The 13,945-nt window shown below is 55.3% G+C and overlaps 8 protein-coding genes across 18 annotated transcripts; 5 read left to right on the top strand and 3 right to left on the bottom strand.

The window, feature by feature from the left end:
- Positions 1 to 708: 708 nt before the first annotated feature.
- KVP17_001574 (uncharacterized protein) lies at positions 709 to 2,079 on the bottom strand (the record flags this gene model as incomplete). 3 transcript variants are annotated; one of them, XM_068517102.1, is made up of 4 exons in its annotated part: positions 709 to 816; positions 844 to 1,446; positions 1,475 to 1,566; positions 1,593 to 2,079. In XM_068517102.1, 4 exons carry the CDS (start codon positions 2,077 to 2,079, stop codon positions 709 to 711), a joined length of 1,290 nt encoding a protein of 429 aa, XP_068372791.1. The 3 variants fall into 3 exon arrangements, with proteins under 3 accessions (XP_068372791.1, XP_068372789.1, XP_068372790.1); XM_068517100.1 differs by lacking the exons at positions 709 to 816; positions 1,475 to 1,566; positions 1,593 to 2,079 and having other exon boundaries at positions 823 to 1,452; XM_068517101.1 differs by lacking the exons at positions 709 to 816; positions 844 to 1,446; positions 1,475 to 1,566 and having other exon boundaries at positions 1,567 to 2,079.
- A 33-nt stretch (positions 2,080 to 2,112) lies between these two features.
- KVP17_001577 (uncharacterized protein) lies at positions 2,113 to 3,192 on the top strand (the record flags this gene model as incomplete). 2 transcript variants are annotated; one of them, XM_068517111.1, is made up of 1 exon in its annotated part: positions 2,113 to 3,192. In XM_068517111.1, one exon carries the CDS (start codon positions 2,113 to 2,115, stop codon positions 3,190 to 3,192), a length of 1,080 nt encoding a protein of 359 aa, XP_068372798.1. The 2 variants fall into 2 exon arrangements, with proteins under 2 accessions (XP_068372798.1, XP_068372797.1); XM_068517110.1 differs by having other exon boundaries at positions 2,266 to 3,192.
- A 14-nt stretch (positions 3,193 to 3,206) lies between these two features.
- KVP17_001571 (uncharacterized protein) lies at positions 3,207 to 7,712 on the top strand (the record flags this gene model as incomplete). 2 transcript variants are annotated; one of them, XM_068517095.1, is made up of 3 exons in its annotated part: positions 3,207 to 3,299; positions 3,322 to 6,210; positions 6,237 to 7,712. In XM_068517095.1, the coding sequence occupies 3 exons, from the start codon at positions 3,207 to 3,209 to the stop codon at positions 7,710 to 7,712; spliced, it is 4,458 nt and encodes a 1,485-aa protein (XP_068372784.1). The 2 variants fall into 2 exon arrangements, with proteins under 2 accessions (XP_068372784.1, XP_068372785.1); XM_068517096.1 differs by having other exon boundaries at positions 3,288 to 3,299; positions 3,328 to 6,210.
- Positions 7,713 to 7,715: 3 nt separating this feature from the next.
- Positions 7,716 to 9,245, top strand: KVP17_001575 (uncharacterized protein; the record flags this gene model as incomplete). 2 transcript variants are annotated; one of them, XM_068517106.1, is made up of 1 exon in its annotated part: positions 7,716 to 9,245. In XM_068517106.1, the coding sequence occupies one exon, from the start codon at positions 7,716 to 7,718 to the stop codon at positions 9,243 to 9,245; it is 1,530 nt and encodes a 509-aa protein (XP_068372793.1). The 2 variants fall into 2 exon arrangements, with proteins under 2 accessions (XP_068372793.1, XP_068372792.1); XM_068517105.1 differs by having other exon boundaries at positions 7,890 to 9,245.
- A 108-nt stretch (positions 9,246 to 9,353) lies between these two features.
- KVP17_001576 (uncharacterized protein) lies at positions 9,354 to 10,774 on the top strand (the record flags this gene model as incomplete). Of its 3 annotated transcripts, XM_068517109.1 has the most annotated exons (3): positions 9,354 to 9,453; positions 9,481 to 9,934; positions 9,961 to 10,774. In XM_068517109.1, the coding sequence occupies 3 exons, from the start codon at positions 9,354 to 9,356 to the stop codon at positions 10,772 to 10,774; spliced, it is 1,368 nt and encodes a 455-aa protein (XP_068372796.1). The 3 variants fall into 3 exon arrangements, with proteins under 3 accessions (XP_068372796.1, XP_068372794.1, XP_068372795.1); XM_068517107.1 differs by lacking the exon at positions 9,354 to 9,453 and having other exon boundaries at positions 9,561 to 10,007; XM_068517108.1 differs by lacking the exons at positions 9,354 to 9,453; positions 9,481 to 9,934 and having other exon boundaries at positions 10,055 to 10,774.
- Positions 10,775 to 10,798: 24 nt separating this feature from the next.
- KVP17_001572 (uncharacterized protein) lies at positions 10,799 to 11,774 on the bottom strand (the record flags this gene model as incomplete). Its single annotated transcript, XM_068517097.1, has 2 exons — positions 10,799 to 11,194; positions 11,232 to 11,774. 2 exons carry the CDS (start codon positions 11,772 to 11,774, stop codon positions 10,799 to 10,801), a joined length of 939 nt encoding a protein of 312 aa, XP_068372786.1.
- Positions 11,775 to 11,858: 84 nt separating this feature from the next.
- On the bottom strand, positions 11,859 to 13,047 carry KVP17_001570 (uncharacterized protein; the record flags this gene model as incomplete). Of its 3 annotated transcripts, XM_068517094.1 has the most annotated exons (2): positions 11,859 to 12,254; positions 12,283 to 13,047. In XM_068517094.1, 2 exons carry the CDS (start codon positions 13,045 to 13,047, stop codon positions 11,859 to 11,861), a joined length of 1,161 nt encoding a protein of 386 aa, XP_068372783.1. The 3 variants fall into 3 exon arrangements, with proteins under 3 accessions (XP_068372783.1, XP_068372782.1, XP_068372781.1); XM_068517093.1 differs by lacking the exon at positions 12,283 to 13,047 and having other exon boundaries at positions 11,859 to 12,242; XM_068517092.1 differs by lacking the exon at positions 11,859 to 12,254 and having other exon boundaries at positions 12,271 to 13,047.
- Positions 13,048 to 13,060: 13 nt separating this feature from the next.
- KVP17_001573 (uncharacterized protein) lies at positions 13,061 to 13,932 on the top strand (the record flags this gene model as incomplete). 2 transcript variants are annotated; one of them, XM_068517098.1, is made up of 2 exons in its annotated part: positions 13,061 to 13,360; positions 13,399 to 13,500. In XM_068517098.1, the coding sequence occupies 2 exons, from the start codon at positions 13,061 to 13,063 to the stop codon at positions 13,498 to 13,500; spliced, it is 402 nt and encodes a 133-aa protein (XP_068372787.1). The 2 variants fall into 2 exon arrangements, with proteins under 2 accessions (XP_068372787.1, XP_068372788.1); XM_068517099.1 differs by adding an exon at positions 13,524 to 13,932 and having other exon boundaries at positions 13,357 to 13,496.
- Positions 13,933 to 13,945: the final 13 nt, after the last annotated feature.

Genomic DNA, 13,945 nt, shown 5'->3' with positions numbered 1-13,945 from the left:
GCTTTCGGTTCTTCGCCTTCTTCTCCAAAGACTCAGCGTGGCCCTCGCTAACCTCAGTGACACCATGCTTGTCGATCTCGAGTCCGAAGTGCTGCTTATACCAGTTCTTGAAGGGAGTGGCATCGACAATCACAACGGTGGACTTCGTCAGAGAGTTAGTACGAACCAGCTCGTTGGACACGGATGAATAGCGAACCTCGAGAATTCTGGCCTCCCTAGACACGCCCTCAGACGCCCAGGAGAAGGAACCGTGGTCAAGCTTCAGAGCGCGGAACTTCATGTTGCCACCCCTGACGCGGAGCTTCTTCACCTGATGCATTCCCATCTTGGTGTGTGCAGGGGTTCGACCAGATTCGTGCTTGCGCTTCTTCTGGTGGATAGGCATACGCCCACCGGTCTTGCGGTGCTTGTGTCTGGAGTCTCGCGAGATACCCATTGTGTCGTACCTCTAGCGCCGCTTATTGGTCCATTTTTGAGACAAAACGGTTGATCGAACATCCCGTCATCTCATGTCGCGCGTGCGAAAATGCGCTGGCAACTTGGTGGCAGCCCTACACCCTCCCCAAATACAGTGGCGTTACTCCCCTCCAAACCCACGCTGGACCGCGGCAGGTGGCAAATCGGCAGCTTTGGCACTCAGTGACACATTTTGGCTCGATCTTCTGAAAACCAGGGAGCATCTATCGATTTCAGATATGGTAGCGCGGCTCAAGCCAGCTTGTACAGACGGCCGCGCCGCTCGAGTCTGCACTGCATACTGCTCCCCAGTCTCTCCACCAGCTGACTAGCATCTGACCAGGTTTTAGTTAGCAGTGCCTGTTGTTATACGGGGCTAGGCCTCACCTCGGCCTGTGCTCGCTCGTTGTCAAGCTTCCTCAGGCGGCAGTCAACGTCTTGCATTTGCTCTGCCTGCGAAGAACACATGGAGTCAGCACGAGTCAGCGCTTGTTGAAGGCTAAGGACCTGCACCTCGTATTCCTGGCTCTCGTCCTTGACGCGTTGGGCCAGAGCTCTAAGGTCGTCGTAGCTTCGCTGGAGGTCGTCCAGCTCAGAACGCAGCAGGTCTTGCTGACTTCCATCGCCTCGGGCGCGGAGCTCTTCGGAAAGACTTTGAACCTTTTGCCTTTCCGCAGTGAGCTCCTCGCTGTGGTGCCTTCGTGCCGCCTCCATCTGCAAGAGGAACTGGCTTTCCATCTCCTGGCGCAGTGTACGAATGGTTTCCTGCAGCTTCAGCGCCGATTGTTGCTCGGCTTCGCTCTTTCCTTCCAACGCTCTCGTTAGCAGCTGCGCCCGAGCCTCGTCATATCCCTCTCTCGTCTTTCGCAACTCTTCCTTGCCTTCAGCGTTCTGGGTTTTCAAAGACTCGACCTCAATTGACGCCTGTATGCTCCGAGTTCGGAGGTCTTCCAAATCCTTCAGTGCAGCCTCCAACTCTGTCACCAGTTGCTGCATGCCAAACACGCAGCTGGCTTACAGTTTCCGTTCGCTCTCTGTCTGCTTGAAGACGTTGGCTGTCGAGGAGGGCGCCCTTAAGCTTGTCGTAACTGTCGTGCGAGAGGTCGGTCACTATTCTGAAGCGCTGCAGGACTCACTGCAGCTAACGCTCCGCCAGCAAAGGTCAGTCTGAACCCCTTTGTGGGCGACTTTGCGCTTGGATTGTTCCGGAGTCACGGGCTCTCCGAGTACCATTCGCTCAAGGTTGTAGTCGATAACTTCATCGACTTCCTCGAGGCTTAACGGGTTCAGATCGACAAGCCTCCGTTGCTCCAGAGAAACCGTCTCTCCGTCGATGACAGACAGCCACGGGAGCAGCTGAAGCACGGCATCCCTCCATGCGGGACAGGTGCATATAGGGTTTCCCTCTACACTCAAGTCGCGCAGAGCTGGAGCTGCCAACAGCGGAGCCAGACTGAAAATGGAGCACAAATAGTTGCCTCGCAGGTCAACGCTCTCCAAATGCGGCACATGAAGCCCACTCAAGGTCTCCAGACCGCAATTACGGGCAACTAATCTGCGGACTGCTGGGGGAACAGATGCGAGATCCGCAGCAGAATCGGACGTCAAGGTCACGTCACACATTTAAAATATTATTGCCGGTAATTCCATTATCGCATGCGCCTGTACTTATTGCTTGTGACAGCTGGAGGGTGGCCTACGACGACTGCGTCCCCGGCCAGGCTGGCTGAAGTCGAAATTCCCCCTCAATCTCTCCGCAGCAAGGCGAAGGGGCTATTGTTTCCCTCCTCGGGTCTGCAGTTGCCCGACATGGAGGATGTGGCGGAGCATCTCCGGAGGCAGAGACCGCCAGCGTCACACAAATTGTTGAAGAAACGGCTGAGTAACGCGTGGGACTCCTTTCGTCGGAAGTCCGCCCCCGTGCCTGAGACCACGCGGCCTCCAGCGCCCCCTGCTGCTGCCAAAGTCCATACTTGGGCGACGACGACGACACCGGAACCGTCGCTTAAGCCCGCACAGGCACCCTTCGACTTGGCCCTAGTCCCGGAAGTGGTGCTGAGGATGGACTGCAACCCCGGTGAACGGTTCCACTTCTGTGTTCAGGAATGTCTGCAGCGACGGAAACCTGAGGGGTCTCTCTTGCAGGAATGCGCCTTGGACTGTAGGGATCAGTACATAAGTAATCCGGGAGAGGGCTGCATTGACGCCCAAGGCAACTTTTTGGGTGGCGTCCGAGAAGATGCGCGGGACGCTGAGGTCGAGTCCCTCCGCAAGCAGCTAGGGCTACTGTGGTATCGAACGCGACGTAACTCAGTAGTCAGTGTCTTCGCCTCTCTGGTGATGTACCTTTCCGTTCTCCTTCCAACCGCTTTTGGAGTCTACCGCTACAAGCTTCACGAATGGTGCTTCCTTCTGTTGAACGAAGACGAGCAGCTTGAATCGCGTTTACCCCCGCATGCGGCTACGGCGGTGAGCAAACTCCGAGAGGGCGGGCGCTGGGCTCAGGTCTTCTGTTTCAGCGCGGGGGCTACCTTACTGGTATGGATGGCGGCCGCATACCAAACTATCGCAGCCATGTTTACGTCCGTGGATGCTACGCATCCTCTTGAGGAGCAGCTGCGGTATCGATCCAGCTACAACGCTGACTACGTACCATTGGCTACGAACCTAGAGGTTCGACAGGAGAGCTCGCAGGGTCAGCAAGAAACTCCACAGGAAAATACTGTTTCATCTTAATAATGTCAACAGAAATGTCTGTCTTCACGTGGCTGAAAGGGTCATCAGTGGTGTTTATCGTGAGCCTGACTGAATATAAAGAATTCTTACGTGCAATGGACTTCTCAGTGAGGCATTTCGCTTCCGCAGACGCAGTTGGAACGGCTCCTGAACGTGCTAGGTGAAGACACCGATCCAGTGGATACTGAGCGCCAGCAATGGTTGGCCTCTTTCCAAAAGTGCCCAACCATCGGTATTCTCTGCATGGATTTACTCAACATAGTCACTACTTCCAGTAACGTCGGCAACCTGTCGGTGGCGAGTTCCATTGTGGAGTTCAGCTGCCGCTCCCTGCGAGATGTTTTCCGACGTATCGCCTGCGATCTCGCGACACCAGACTCAGAGCTTTACGAGTTGAGTAAGACGCAGCTGGGCAGCATTCTCGCTCATTTTGGAGGGTGCAGTCTTCGAGCTGTTGCCCGCCTGGATATAATCGTGACACATCTGCGAAAGAGCTCATTTGAGTCGAAGGACTACCTCAACTTGATCGAGGCGACGCTCTGCTTCCGGCTGTGCCTGGGAGAGGGTCTCTCACAGTTGGTCATAGCCCACTTTAAGGTGGTTAGGGCATTCCGTTTCCGATATGTTGACTGGCTGTTGAAGGTGGCTTCTGGCAAGGACCACGAGGTTCCCGAGAAGTACCAGGCGGAGGTATTATCGCAGGACATCATTGATGCCGCCGTGGAGCTGATGGTTTTCTTTGCCGATAAACCTCAGCTGTTGCCCAGCATATCCCTCTCACTGACCACTGTAGCCGAGCATTACAAGTTATTCATGGTTCCCAGCCTGACAGAGGTGTTCGAGAAGCGCTGCGCCGCCCTGGCGACCCTGTGCTGTCAGGCTTCCCACCTTTCGCAAGACGACACTGAGTCGCGGCACACACTTGTTCGACCCTTCAAAATCTTCGCACGACACATGATGTACCCGTGGAAGGTTGTGCTGACCATGATGGCTTCCCTGGATAGGTACGCGCCAATGGAGTATGAGGCTCAGCAGAGCTTCCTGCAGGCCTGTGTGAACCAGTGTAAGCACCAGACCAGACTGCTCTGCATTTTGTACTTCCACGACAGGTCCCTGGAACTGCAAGAGTTCGATCGAGAATTGATCGAGCTGATCGTCCGTAACGTCGAGATGGTCACGGCCTACCTAAAGAAGGTTATCCATGACGCAAGCCAGGTGAAGATGTCGTTCTCTGAGGCCATAAAGGACCCCGAGGCCTTCTTTCATGCTGCAGTCCGAAGTGCCTATGTATCATCCCACCTAATGTGTCAGTTCCATGCTGTCTTTTGGACGGCTGGCGTTTCGGAAACGCTGCACAACCTGAAGAGAACGGCTGCCAGCATGAGCAACAAGGAATGGCAGCTCACACACGGTGTTGACCATCTTGATGTCGAGGTGCCTAACGAGGATGATAACTTTTGGAGCTCCTCCAGGCACCTTGTCCCGGAGGACTTCCGATACCGCAGAGAGTACTCCTTAAAGGTATTATACAATCTGTTCTCTCTGATACACGACGTCAAGACCAACTTCAGTACGAATGTAACGAGCTTCATGATAGCGAATCATCTTGTGCCGTTGGACGCCTCCAGTTTTTCCCCACATCCCCGCTACCAGTACGAGTTGGCCATAATGTCCTGCATCGCCAACCTCTATCGACTAAAAAACGCGGAGAACGCCAAACGTAAACTGGGATCTATCGCACTGCCGGCGGCCGAACGACTTCTATCTGCAATCCGCACCTACCACGACCAACATGCTTCGAGCACTCTGACGTTCGAGGGTATCGTGCCTGCCGCACTGAGTATGGCAGCGATCATTCTTCCCGCGACGTCCACGACTCTCGATACGATTTGCGATGAGCAGTTTGCCTGGATGAACTTCCACCGAGGATTAAACCAGGCTTGGGACCGTGATACCTGCCTGGAGAACGACATGATGCGCATGCTCATGGATTCGCGAGTGCGATACGTAACGGATGTACTTGGACACGTGCAATACCAGGCGGAGCAGGGGTACTTCGTAGATATCCCCGGCAGCGAGACCATCTTTCAGCATGTCTGGTGTCGTCTGTGGATAACCGTAGGAGACGCCTGCATTCCCGTCATGTACCGACACCTCAACGCTCATGCCAAGGAGCACTTGGGAGCCGCGCGGAACGCAGTCCGGCAGACTCTGCGGGTATTCGCGGGGAATCTGGACGACGGTCACCTCTTTCTCACTGCAGACAAGATCTTGGCCGCTTTCGAGTTATGCCTGAAGTGGGTCCAAAGCGAGTCGCCGTCCAACGTGCCGAAGAGTGTTCAATGCGAGTGGAGGCGAACTGAATGTTTGCTGCATGCCCTATCAGCTGTAGTGTCGGCTCTAGGAGAGCACACCAATCACGAGAAGGCGCTGGCGCTTGTCGATCTGACACTGGACTTCGCAGGCGCCACGCACCACCGTTGTCTGCGACGCTCAGCTTACTTCGTTCTCTCCGTCATGGCGCCGCAGATGAACAACTACCTTTGTAACTCGCGGATGTATGAAAGGGGGTTGGAAATATTCAAGAAGGGCTGGCATTTGACGCTTCAGTCGCTCCATGAGCCCCAGTCAGATGACCTATATCCCTTCACCTGCATGGAGGATCACATTGGAGCGGTGTGCACGCTCAAGCTGAGCAACTGCCTGGAAGGTTTGATGGTTAGTGAACTCCCGGCTGCCACGCTTGTTAGCCTTTGCGACGAAATGTGCTCCGATCTTCTCCCCTCTATGCTGAAGGAGATCGAAGGCGTACTGCATCCGATCTTGAATGTGGACGACCTGAGCGCGGACCCCCACGACTACGTGATGGACAGCACCGGTCTCGACATGTTTAGGTTTTTAGCTCGTCCGGGAGTCGGGCTCAGTGCCCGATCCATCACGATTTTGCCATGCTCCATCGGCAGCGCCTTATCCGCTCTATACGCCGCGTTGTTCATCGTAGAGACCGAGTACAAAGAGGTGGGTTTCTCTCGGATTTTACACAGACGTACACTGAGCGCTTCCTCCATTTCCTAGACGCTATGGCGGACTCTCTACTCTCCGCTTGCGAGAAGATCCTTTGCCGCATTTCTGGCGTCCAGGACGAAGACGAGTATGTGAGCCTAGTACACAGAGCAGGCTTCACAATTGTCCTACTATCTATGTTTCTGTGCACTGTAGTGCCCCCCTACTACCGGAGCAAGCACGGGCTGGTGCGGGCAGTCGGCGTCGCAGAGACGCCGTTATGGCTGCGATCGCAGCTTTACAGCATCGTGGAGCAGCTTCACGTCTTGACCCCGGGTTTAACCACTGTAGGCGTGCCGTCCCTGGGTTCATGGCCATCACTGGAGCCGCCCAAGAAGACGCAACTGGCCAGCATACAGGGCGAACAGCTTGAATTGCTACGGACTCGATTCGTGGCTATAGCTGTCAAAGCCAACCATGTGTGCAAAGTCCTGTTCGAGCAAAGCAACGTGTGTTCGTTCAACTCTCCCGTTGTACACCTGGCTTACCTCGCGCTTGGACTGGCCTTCCGCTGGATCTGCCTGACTCCAATCTCCCTCCCAGGCCCACAACTGACACAGGAGTGGTACGAGTATGCTCGAGAGATGGCTGGGAAGTACCCCCGCTTCCGAGACCCCTTCAACAACCTGTCGTTCGCCTTGTTGACCGTGTCGGGGCTTCACGCGTTCTTGGACACCTCCCTCCATCACCAAATCCCCGTTCTAGAAGACGCACTGATTACTGCGGCGAGCAACGTTAACGCAGAGCTACAGTGCGTGGCACTGGATCCCACTGACGACAACGTGGCTGCATTCCGTCTATTCTCGATGAGGTTCTTCAAGATGCAGGTGTGGCCGGGAGCAATGAAACTGTTCATTCACACCGTTATGGAGCGACCCGAGCCAGCGGAGAAGCTCGTGGCTCACCTGGCAGACGCCGCGCTGTTCAAACTGACCACGGAATGCGACACGGAGCAGCGAACCCCCCTGCGGGCAGTAGAATGCCACTCACCTCTGCAGTCCCTCTTGTGTCAGATGTGCCGATGCACGCACGCCCAAAAGCAACAGAAGTACAAGGCTTGCGAGATCACGTTCCTTCTGCTGCTAATGCTCTGCGCGTTGGAGGAGCACCCTACGCATGCGGTGGTCATAGCCGTACTGCAGGCGCCGGCCGGAGGCGCCACGGGCGGAATTTCGCGGTTGCAGCTGATTGTCCGCTTGGCACTCGCTATCAGCGCTTGTAGGTGTCAGTTCTGCGTTAAGCTGTCCACGGACCTGCTACTACTGACTCTCCGACTATCACAACCAAGTGCCCTGTTTGCGACTGTTGAGATGTTGGTTGAGGTTCCACCAACCTCCCGAGATACGATCGAGTCCGACTGCCAGGCCCTAGCTTTAGCCAAACGTGATTCCAGGGCTGCCGTGCGCAAGTTCATCAAGCTACTGTGGGGGCACATGCGCCGAAATACCAATGTATAACAAATGAGTAAACCCCACAAGTGTGATTGCAAAAAATCCGAAGTGAAGCTTGCTGACTGCTTGGTCTGGCCAGATATCGTTCCGATCTCCGACGCAACCCCCGAAATCGTGCGCCGATTGAATCCGCCTGCGGCTCGGCTCATAAGGCACGAGGTTGATAGGGTCCTTTGGGAAAAAATGTACAAGTGTCTCTCTCTGTCGTCGTGGGGTCCGCTTCCTATTGAGTGGGTACGAAAACCGCTGACAGAACTCCAAACTCTCTTTGGAACGGGTTCTTTTGGAGTACTGCTGTTGGGTGCAGAGGAGGCAGGCACGACCCAGGTTCTGCAGCAGGCCGTTGAGACCTCGCACCAAGACGTGCGGTTCGTTCTAGTGGATTGCTTCTTTGCAGACGACGAACTCAGCGTGCTTCTGGAGGTCTTGACTCAGCTGGACGTTCCCTTCTGTAAACCAACATTCGACGAGGCGATGCACTTGCTGGAGGCGTGCCTGCAACGACAAGCGCAATGCGTCGTCATCGCCCTAGAGCACGCCGAGCGATTCTCCACGGTCGAGGGGGAGGTTTGCTCTGGAGCGCGTCGTCAAGCGTTGATCTACTCCCTTCTAGATCTACGGCATAAGGTAGACCTGCATTTTGGTGTGGTACTCATCAGCGCATTCCTCCTCCTGGAAAACAGCCTTGAGAAGCGGATCAGGTCGCGCCTCTCAGGTGCTGGCATCCACTGCACCTGGGCTCTTTCCGACCTCCAGGTGTTGGAGCTCTCCAAAACGTTTCTGACTATCCCCGACTCCTCGGATCAGCTACTTGGTTCCGTGATTGATGCTTTCAACCACCTGATCCACTCCTCTCTTTGTGCTACGCACACGGATGTTCTCAAGGAAATCTCTTCGTTCACATCGACTGGTCCCTGGAATTTTCTGCGGTTTCTGCAGGCCTGCACAAGTCAGCTTCTCCGGTTGGGCAAGAATTTTGCCCCCGGAGTGAGGAGGCTCACGTCGACGGGCCCCCTGCACATTGACGTCGAGGTTGAGACTAGGTGCCAGTGTCACGAGTCTCCGGAGAAACGTCGAAAGGTCAGCACTCGCAAGAGCACTCGGTCAGCTCCGACCGTGTGCCATCATTGCCGGCGCGAGACCTGCCAGGAGGCTCCGGTTTTTGTCGCGTCAAGCCACGCCGTAGCGTCGCACCTGTTCCCTCATCTGACTTTCAACGAGCACCTCCTGCTGGTCGTCGCTACGCAAGCGCACCGGCGAGGTGACGATGCCTTCACTGCCGGCTCCCTGCGAGAGCAGATGGCAACGCTCCGCCAGTCGGCAGGCATGGCGCAATATGTGGCCCCATCTGGAGCCGTAGACACGTGGCATCGGGCGCATCAGCGTCTGGTGGAGATGGGGCTGCTGGAGCCCTGCGCCGGCCCAGAAGACGGCGCGTGCTGGCGATTCCCGTTATGGAAGCAGTACATCGCCAACTTGAGACACTACCAGCTCCCCACCCAGCTCGAACGGCTTGTCACCAAGTACGCTTTGAAATGAAACTTGTCACATCGTAATGCTTTGAAGGTCTATGTGGTGGCGTAGGGAGCAGTAGTGGGGCATTTCTTGGTGCAAGCTCATCGCTCGTCGAGGAATTGGGCCAATTCCATGCTTGCCGAGGTGTTCTTCCTCTCCAGTCGTGGTGACGTCTTGGCTTCTCGCCATTACAGATGCATCGGAGAGAATTCCTCTCCAGATGCGTTCTTTAGTGAGATCAGAAGCGTTGCGTAATCAGACGAAGTTCGTGAGAATCCTTCGAGTGGGCCAGTGGTTACCATTGGAGACTCACACTATCTGTACCTCCACCACAGAGGAATGTATGTGGTCTCAGTTTCACAGGAGAACGTGGCACCGTCCCTGGTGTTCGAATTCTTGCGGACGCTGGTGAAGCTCATCAAGGACTTCTGCGGAGTGTTTGGCGAGGCTGCAATCCGCCGCAACTTTATTTTGGTTCATGAGATCCTGGACGAAGTCATTGATGCAGGGTACATTCAAACCACTGATGTCGGGCAGCTTGTTGGCCGGGTTAAGTCGCCAGCAGCGCCCATGCCCGAGCTAGGACCTTGTCCACGTAGTGCGGCCTCCATAGTCGGAAACCTGGGCCAGAATCTACAACAGATGGTAGGGATGAAGACGCTGCCATCCTCGGCAGCATTACGGCCACTGGCCCACGGAACCTCCAGTCGTCAGTGGGTGTCAGATGGTGATCACACAGAGATGAGTTCTTCGTCGATATCTTCGAGAACGTTACCTGCGTGCTGAACTTCCTCGGGAGGCCTGTACGTATGAGCCTTGTAGGCTCCGTACAGATGAAGGCCTTTATCCAAACCAATCAGCAGATGTCATTAGCTCTAAGCGACAGCATATCGGTGGTCTCTGGGGACGGCGTCACCACAGCCAATCATTTTGGTAACTCTGCAACCCCTGATATCGTCCTCGAAGACACCAGCTTCCATGCTGGTGTGAATCTCGCTCATTGGGGGGCACAACGTGTCCTCACATTCTGCCCTCCCCAGGGCGAGTTTTCGCTGCTGCAGTACAGAATGTCCCAGCTGCAGTGCCCGCCACCCTTCATCCTTCTACCTGCGATATCAGCGCAGAGGTCAGACCGTCTGGAGCTAACCGTGACCCTGCGCAGCACGCTTCCGGACTCAACGTACGGCATCAATATTGTCCTGGGCACCACCCTCCCTGCAGACACAGGACTTGCATCCACTGGCCCTTTGGTGGAGGGACAGGCTGTAGACTTCGACAGGTCTTCACGAGAACTTCTCTGGAAGGTGGGCAGGCTACGAGGCGGCCACTCTTGTATGCTCCACGCCAAGCTGGACGTGGCCAAACCATCGATGGCTGAGCAGGCGCAGCGACTCATGGGCCCTTTCTCTCTGACCTTCGAAGTTCCCATGTTCACTCTCAGCGGCATCGCCGTCAAGCACCTTCGGTGGGCCCACCAGCCACAGACGGCATCCGCTCAGAGGTGGGTTCGCTACGTAACTCAAAGTGGCTCCTATATGTGTCGCGCTTCGTGAAAATTATGTCTGGCTGAATTGGAATTAAAACATTGGCATGTCAGCCAAATCAACTGAAGACGACACATCCACGTCATTGACTTGCACACCCTTCTCCTCGTGGGTTTGGCAACATGGTAGCTTCGAAAGGAAGCCCCGTTGTCCTTTGGGGCATTTTGCAGCTCGGCCCGTGTTGTGGGCCCCGTAGGGGGGGTGCGCGCTGGCCTCGGGCTGGCAGAGCGACTCGGCATACTGCAGAACCTGGTTCACGTCCTTCTGAAGGAGGTCCTGCTGCTCCATGAGCACTTTTCTCTCCTTGGCGAGAAGCTGCCGTTCCTTCCGCAACAACTCGACGGCGTCGTACATTCGAGTGAGGCGGGCATCATCGTCTGACTCCTCTCGAGGAGACAGTCCCTTCTCCTGGGTCTTCTTTTCTGGCGTCTGGAAAGATATTAGTCGGTAATGGAGATTCACCTACTGGCATAGGGAACGGAATCCAGGCGTACTGCTGAGTGGCAAGGTTCTGGGTCTGGGGCGGAATCTCCGAGCTAAACATTCCAGGGAACAGCATGGGCGCCATTTCTGGGGTCACGAACGCCTGACCAGGCAGAACGTGCGGTTGCTGCGACTGCGGTTGTGGCATCGGCGGTGGTGGGGTTACTTCTTTCGGTGGGGAATTCTCCCTTAACCGACCTAGGTGTCGTGAGAAGTCCAGCTCAAATTGGTCTGGATGCTCATCGTAGTACTCGTCTAAGAGTCGAAATTCCTCCGATCCATAAAACTCTGCAGGATCCTCCCACTCATCTTCGACTATGGGCAATGCACTCTCGGCAGGAGATTCTGGTGAACGTGAATCGGGAGTGTTCTCCTTCGTCGATGGTTGAGACTTGCCGGGCACCTGTGACCGGAGTGGCTGCGAGCTGGGTGACTGGGAGCTTGCCAGCGGCTGGCGTTTCGTTTTCTTGGGGCGAGAGAAGATAGATGTGACCTTTCGGAAGAATCCAGGTCTGTTGCTGCTCATTGCACACACTGGTGTGCAGTAAGTAGCCTGTACTAACACCTAACTAATCACGTAAGAACGATTTCGGCGAAGACGGAATACAAACTACTTCGTCTTTGATCGGTGTGAGAACATCTCGACCGCATAAAGATACGTGGTAATGACAGCAAAGGCACCCGCGAGAAACGTCCACATAGACTTCTGGAAGGGTGGCAGGGTATTGGACAGGTCGAGAGAGGAGCGCCATCGGACAACCAACATAGCTTCGGCCATTAGGACTCCCATGACCAGCCACGCCTGGACGCCCAATTTGCGAGTGGATGGCGTGACCAGCAGCTCGTAGCACTCTCGCACGGCGTGGGCACCACCAAAGGCCATCAGAACAGTTCGAAGAAGGCAGACCCAGTGGCTGGTATCAATGTGTAGTTGGGCCTTCAGAAAAAACAGGTTCACGTCGAAAAGCGTCGCGAGCACTACGAAGGCGACCATAGCCACAAACGTCTGCGTGGGACTCCCCCTATTCCCTCACCGTGCCGTTTCGCATAAATTTGGGCCAGTGATGTTGCGAGTAGTTCTCAGGAAGAAGCTGACTCAGCAAGCGGGAGTGGTAGTAGAATGGTTTGGACCTGGAATGGAAAATCCAGTCCTTGTACTCTCTCATCTGTAAGCGTTCCGCCAGCCACAGCCCACAATAGATTCCCAGCAGGTTGCATCCGAATACGTCAAGCAGGAGGTGGTCCCACCAGCACTCCCAGAAGTTCGGCAAAATGTGCCGCAAAGAAATTTCGGCCCACTCGAAAGCGAGAGAGAGAACCCACAAAAGCTTCTCATTGCGGATGATTAGCGCTTTCACGAGCCAGCCGAAGAAATGCGCCAGGACGAAGACGTCTATACGCTCCAGGATGTTCCCCAACGCGCCATCTGGGTGGTCTGGCGTTATCAAGCGGCAGTCCTCGGCGTAGTTGGTTTCGTAGAGAATCTCTTCGGTGGTGGGATCGATGATGCTGAGGGCCGATCGTACGTCCTCAACACTTTGACAAAGCAGAAAGACCAGTAAGCACATGTAGAGAAGTGTGAGACCCTTTACGACTCTCCAGACGATTACGTTCGGGCGAACGAACGCCCCGTCAGGAAATTGCACGGCGCAGAACACCAGGAAAATCGCCAGAACTCCGCATGCGCCGACTGTGATGTTGTGGCGCAGACCGAAGTCCTTGCCTGTGTACACTGAGGACACCGCAGCCAGCACCAGCAGAGTGGTACACAGTGATGAGACTGTGAAAGGTTGGCGCATATTTTACGATTTAATGGACCTTCTCGACTTTCTCCGCCAACAAGAGAAATCGGGCTTTCGAGACAGCGTCCCTACCCCTCCCGATGCCGAGTCCTCTGACTCAGATCACATGGCGTTCGTTCAAGTGGGAGATGGCCCTGATGGTGTAGCAGTGGCCGAGTTCGACTCTGAGAGCACCAGAAGGGCTCCCCGAAACTCCGCCTCCACCAGCATCGTGCAGAAACACCGCGTGTTCTTTTCAGGGCCGCCGCCGGCTCTACCTGGCGACACCGGGGGCAAGGACTGCGTGGTGGTCGTCAGTGGGATTGAATGGGTAGCTACCTTCTCTGTAGAGGTCTCATATGTTTTCAGTGGGTGGACGATACCGCCATTCGAAAGGGAGCCTTGCAGTATGGGCAGGTGCGAGCCGTCAGAATTCTCACCGAAGAACGTACTGGTATGTCCACAGGGTAAGACACAACGGGAGCTTAAATCAGCGTGGCACTGGTGGAGTTCACAGACGAGGTAGCGGCATCGAAAGCACTCAACGACGACGGGTCTGGCTTCCAGAAAGCAGCTCACCTCCCTACGGCACCTTCTATGTCCAGTTTGCCAGATAAAGCTTTTGGCGCTTTGTCGCGGAACCCGAAACAGCATTGGGGACTGGGGGGACCTATGCTGGATTCTTGCGACATTATTCTTGAGAGCGTCGGCCTGATGGCGACAACCGCTGTAGACCCTCCACTGGCTACCGACAAAGACTCTCTAGTCTCCCAGTGGCAGACGTGTGGACTGAGCGAAATCATCGCGACAATACTGCAGGAACGAAAGGCAACTGTGGAGGAAGATCGAAAACGCAAACCGTCATCAAATCGCAGCGACTACAGGAAGCGCAGGAAGCACTAGGTTACATTAGCCC

The sequence above is a fragment of a genome (genome assembly GCF_019968985.1).
Source record: "MAG: Porospora cf. gigantea B chromosome Unknown PgB_NODE_611_length_13945_cov_126.426, whole genome shotgun sequence".
NCBI lineage: Eukaryota > Apicomplexa > Conoidasida > Eugregarinorida > Porosporidae > Porospora > Porospora cf. gigantea B.
This window is presented reverse-complemented; position numbering and strand designations above follow the sequence as displayed.